Below are 5,498 nucleotides of genomic sequence, written 5' to 3'. Positions count from 1 at the left end.
GCCCGCCGCCGCGGCCGAACCGTGCTAAATTGGTAGTAGTTAAGGGGCGGGGCGTGACATGGGTGGAGCATGATTCCCACAAAGTTGCTTAAGATTAGCGACTCTCTATCTAACAACCGTTGTAGTTGAAGCGTTGTTCCCCACAAAAGCAATTAAGATTAGCAAGGCAAATCTTATATCATCCGGTACTTATAAGTGTGCTTAAAGAATTTTAAATAATTCTATATATAAAAATATAATAAAATTAAACATCTTAACATGACTATAATATTTTATATGATGTGTAGGCTCAAAAGATTAAAAAATTTAAGCATGTTACTATAAATTTTAGGATGGGATGACTCCCGTTTTAACCCCAAAAGACAAGACAAAGTCTCATGAAATACAAAAGCAAAATATTTAAATAATTAAGCTAAAAGAAAAAATCTACTTATATATGTTTAAGTTTTTTCTAAATTTTTTAATTTGTAACTAAACCAAAATTTTAAATTTAAAGAGATCCCAAATTAAAATTAAACTGCTTATGAGCAAAACTAAACAAAATCAAATCAAAATTACCGATTTAGTTTAATTTCGTGGGTTTTTCAGTTCACTACCCACCGGCCACCGCAAGTAGAAATTGCTATTGCTGAAGTTCGATAGAAACACATAGCCAGCCATAGCGAAACAGACACTACACATTCACAATTTTATTTATCGCATATATATACAAGGCAGAGGTATGAAAAAGAAAAGAAAAAGAAAAGAGAAAAGCAAAATATACACATAAGACTACCACAGAAACACTTCCACAACCAAAACCCCTCTCATCTCTTCTCCTCTCCATAACTTAATTACACTACACACATAATGATCAAGCACTAGCTACCTTCTTCGCCTTCTTCGCCACAGCACTGCCGCCACGGGACTTGATGGACTTGGGCTGCTTGGGCTTTGGCTTGGGCTTCAGCACTGCCGCCTTCTTCTTTGTCTTCTTCGCCGCCCTTGACGGCCTCAGCGACGCCCTCTTCTCGGCTCCGCCTGTAGCCAAAGCCGCCGCTTTTCTCTTACTACCACCACCACCACCACCACCAGCAGCAGCAGCAGCAGCAGCCGCCGCCCTTCTAGGCTTTTTCGTCATCTGCTCGGCATTCTCCTCGCCCTTTTCAGCTTCTGCTAACTTGAACGAGGCCCTGACCTTGACGAGCTTCCCTTTGGCAGTAAAGTTCTTGAGCTGGACCGCAAGGACCTTCTTGTAGTTGGGAGGGAGCACTCCCCTGTGCCTCTCTTCAATATGCTTCGCTATAGCGTATGTGCTCGACCCGGTCTTGTCGTCGAGCGCTAAGATCGCGTCTTTGATCATCTAAACAACAAACCATACCAAAACCAAACTTGAACCACGGCACGCATCAGAGTTGGGTACTCGAGAAATCAAAGGACTAAGCGAGTAAAAGATCGGATTTTTAACCTGGAAATAGGGAGGGTGAGAAGGAGTTGAAGATTTCTTCGGCTTCGGCTTCGGCTTCGGCTTCAGCTTCTTGGTCCGTGGCTTCTTCTCCTTCATCGGCTTCTCTTCCGCCGCGTTGGGCTCCGCCGGAGCGGCCTCGGCAGCGGCTGAGTCTCCGGAGACGGGCTCGGCGGCGGTCGCAGCTTCTTCGGTGGTCGACATGGTGAAGAAGAATTAGACAGGCCTTTTTTTTTTTTTCTTTCTTTCCTTTTCTCTCGGATCGTGCAAAGGGAAATGGGGATTTGGATTGCCTTTTATAGTGAGGGATGGGAATGGTAGAGAAGGAAAGAGTTAGAAAAGTTGTGGTTGGTTGGGATTGAAGCACACGGATCGGGGTACTTTTGTGGGCGCGATCTTGGCCGTCCATTTGTTCGGGGATGCGTCGGGAGTGACTTCGTGATTTCTTATTCGTCGGAGTGGACACTGGTGGTTTCATGGGCGGGTAGTGTTTTTGCGCGTGTTTTTGCTAGAACAAATGAAAGGACGAATGGAGATAGAAATTGGGGAAATTTTGATGGGATTTCGATCTGAGATGGAAGATGGAAAGCATAGTATTGAGAAGAAACCGGAATGGGGAAGAATGGTTCCGTATCTAATAAGAATTGGGTGTTCAAAGTACTCCAAGGTTTGTTAGCGACACAATTTTGTAAACTGTTACCGGTAGTGTTACATAGTTGGTGGTTCAATGGCGCTGTTTTTCTCTTTCATTAGAGAACTAATGTCATGGCTAGCCTCATTAAAAGAAAAAAAATTCCAATCTAGCCTTCATTTCAAAAAAATGTCTACCTTAGACTCTCTTTGATGGATTAAAAAATAAAAGATGACTTATAACATTTATATGTTAATTAGAAAATGAAAGATTTTCTCTCTCTCCCTTTCCAACCTACTAATATTTAAAAATCTTTCAATTTTTATTATAATAATAATATTAAAATTAATATTAATAATAATATTTAATATTTAATATAATAAAAATTATTATTTACTGAATAATGAAATAGTAATAATAATAATAATAATAATAATTCTTATTTTATTATTATTATATTGCTAGTATTGGAATTTTGACTATGCAAGTCATACGGTTCAAATTTAGTTGTCTATAGTCAAATTAATACTTGTAATAGTATAATAAGTAATAATAATTAAAAATTATCATTCAGTATATAATATATTATTATTATTAAAAATTAATTTTAATTAGTATCATTTAAAAATTTAATTATTTTTAAATATTAGTACTTGGAGAAAAAAGAGGAGAAAAGTTTTCTCTCTGTAATATATATGCTATTAGTCATCTTTTATTTATCTATCTATTCAAGAGGCTAGATTAGAAATTTTTTTAAAAAGAAGTCTTAAATGGAAATTTTTTTTTTTTTTTAATGAGATAAGCATGGAGTACTTTTTTTCACAAAACTTTCTAAATTTTATATTAATTAATATCCTTCTCAATACACTCCATGGTTTCAAGATTTGTTCGCATCCTAATGCACATGGTTGATAAGTAAAATAAATTTAAAAGATTAATTTTATTCTATTTAAATTTTTATTTTTAAGAATCCCATTATAATCTGATTAGGATAATAATTTTCTAATGGTCTTTAATTATTAAAAAATTGAGAATAATCTCTCCAAATTCGTTTCTTTGGTTCACTCTAAGGCACCATCATAATCTTCGGGATTTTGGCGGTGTGTTGCGATTGGACTCTGGTAGCCGGTTTGCGACCAGGAAAGGTCAACCTATAGAAGAAGAAAATGTGTTTAATTGTGATCAATTTATTAGACAGATAAGAAGTTCATAAAGCAAGCCGAGATCAGATCCGGTATAATTGTTAACGCTAATTTCGCCGTGAAAAGGTATGTAAAAATCTATATGAATTTTCATACTGAATTTTGATAATTCCCAACATTGGTATCAAAGCTATTTTATGATCTAGTATAGCTCAGTGATGTCACGCCCCGGGACCGGCGGAGGCCCTCCCTGGTAGCATGCCCAGACCCAGCCATATGCCATGCACATATTAAGCGCTACAACAAATAGCGATTATATGACAAGAATAAACAATATTAAGAATATCAGAGCTTAACAACTAAGTTCTAACAAACAATGAGAGAAAGGGAACTAACAACTAAGATAAAATATATAGTGAATACATCCAATTGCCTCAAAACAAGTATACAATATCCAAAATATTAGTCTCTATGTAGGGTACAAAATGCTCTTATTCTCTCCAACTAAAATAAAAAGGAGAAATGATTCACACTTAGCACGACCCCTCGCTCGCTAGGCTCTAGGTGACGCCCTTGCCGCGGTCCCTAGCCTCACCCGGAATGGAAAGGCTATAAAAGAAAATTATAAAGTAGGGGCGTGAGAAACTATTAAATTTATAATTTTCCTAGTGTGCGGACAAACATGACAACTTCAGTTGCGCCCTAACAGTATAACTTGCAACGAGTACTTTTTCTCCTTAACCGAGGAAAGAGGAAAACCTAATTATATTGTATCCACTAATGCCCCGAGAGTGTAAATTTGTAACGTATCGATGTCAATATTCACAAGAACCCAAATCGGAAATATTAGACTACTCAGTTGCTCATAACATATAACTTTGCAATGAGTACATTTTCTTCATTCAATCAAATTAAAGAGTAAAACCTTAATTATATTATCTATTATGCCGAGATGCGAATAAATTTGCAACATATCGATTGTCCAACGTTCACAAAAATCAAACCGACAACATTAGACTACTCAGTTGCGCACAGCTAACAGTTATAACTTTCAAATACTTTTTTCCTTCAACCAAAGAATTAGTAAAACCTCAATTATATTGTCTATTATGCCCCGAGAGTGCAAATGGCAACGTATCGACGTCCATGTTCACAAGACCCATTAATCGGAAAAATATTAGACTACTAGGTTGCCTCCCTAACAGTTGTAACTTTGCAATTAGTACTTTTCTCTTTAAATCAAACAAAGAGCTAACCTAATTATATTTATGTCTATGTATTTCCCGAGTGTGTAAAGTTGCAAACGTATCGATGTCAACGGTCACGAAAAAATAAAACCGGACAAACCATTTAGAACTTTTTCCTCACTTGCGCCCATAACAAGTATAACTTTACAACGGTACTTTTTCTCCTTCAAACGAACAAAGAGTAAAACTAATTATAATTATTCCATTATGCACGAGATGTAAATTTGGAACGTATCGACGGTCAATGTTCACAAGAACCAAATCGGAAAACACATTAGACTACTCAGTTCCTCCCTAACAGATAAAATTTGCAATGAGTACGTTTTCTACATCTCAATCAAAACAAAGAGTAAAACCTAATTATATATATTCTATTATGGCCCCAGAGTGGTTAAATTTGCAATGTATCGAGTCAACGTTCACAAAAACCAAACTGAAACCACATTAGACTTCCCATATGCTCCCTAACAGGTATAACATTACCAACGAGTTAATTTTTCTTCCTCAACGAATAATGAGTAAAACCTAATTATATTGTTCTATTATTGCCCCGACAGTGCATTTGCACGCGTATCGATGTTAAACGTTCACAAGACCAAAATCGGAAAAATATTAGACTATTAGTTGGGCGCCCAAACCGATAACTTTGCAAACAGTTGCTTATTTCTCATCATTCGAACAAAGAGTAAAAAACCCAATTGTATTGTTCTATTATTTCCCCGAGAGTCGTAATTTGCAAAAGTATCAATGTCAACGTTTCCCAAGAAACAAAACCGAAAAAACTTTAGGACTACTCAGTTGGCTCCCCTAAGAGTATAACTTACGTTTCAGATCTTTTTCTGCATGTCAACCGAATAAAGAGTAAAAATCTAATTATATTGTTCTATTATACCAAGAGTGTAAATTTGCAACGTTTGATAACCAAAGTTCACAAAACCAAAATCGGACTACATTAGACCAATAAGTTGCGCCCTAAAGTATAACTTTGCAACGTGTACTTTTTCTCCTTCAACCGAACAAAGAGTTAAAACCAA

At 36.4% G+C, this 5,498-nt stretch overlaps 1 protein-coding gene across 1 annotated transcript; it reads right to left on the bottom strand.

Moving 5' to 3' along the window:
* Positions 1-659: 659 nt before the first annotated feature.
* LOC109704623 (histone H1-like) lies at positions 660-1,722 on the bottom strand. Its single transcript, XM_020225385.1, has 2 exons — positions 1,448-1,722; positions 660-1,342 (listed from the first exon to the last, which is right to left on the bottom strand). Exons 1-2 carry the CDS (start codon positions 1,646-1,648, stop codon positions 854-856), a joined length of 690 nt encoding a protein of 229 aa, XP_020080974.1. The 5' UTR covers positions 1,649-1,722; the 3' UTR covers positions 660-853.
* Between the last annotated feature and the right edge of the window lie 3,776 nt (positions 1,723-5,498).

Source organism: Ananas comosus, unplaced genomic scaffold, assembly GCF_001540865.1.
Source record: "Ananas comosus cultivar F153 unplaced genomic scaffold, ASM154086v1, whole genome shotgun sequence".
In the NCBI taxonomy this organism is placed as follows: domain Eukaryota; kingdom Viridiplantae; phylum Streptophyta; class Magnoliopsida; order Poales; family Bromeliaceae; genus Ananas; species Ananas comosus.
This window is presented reverse-complemented; position numbering and strand designations above follow the sequence as displayed.

Coding starts and splice junctions, on each gene's coding strand:
- LOC109704623 (XM_020225385.1), bottom strand. CDS start 1,648: ATGTCGACCACCGAAGAAGCTGCGACCGCCGCCGAGCCCGTCTCCGGA. Junction 1,343..1,447: donor CTCACCCTCCCTATTTCCAG/GTTAAAAATCCG, acceptor TTTGTTGTTTAG/ATGATCAAAGACGCGATCTT.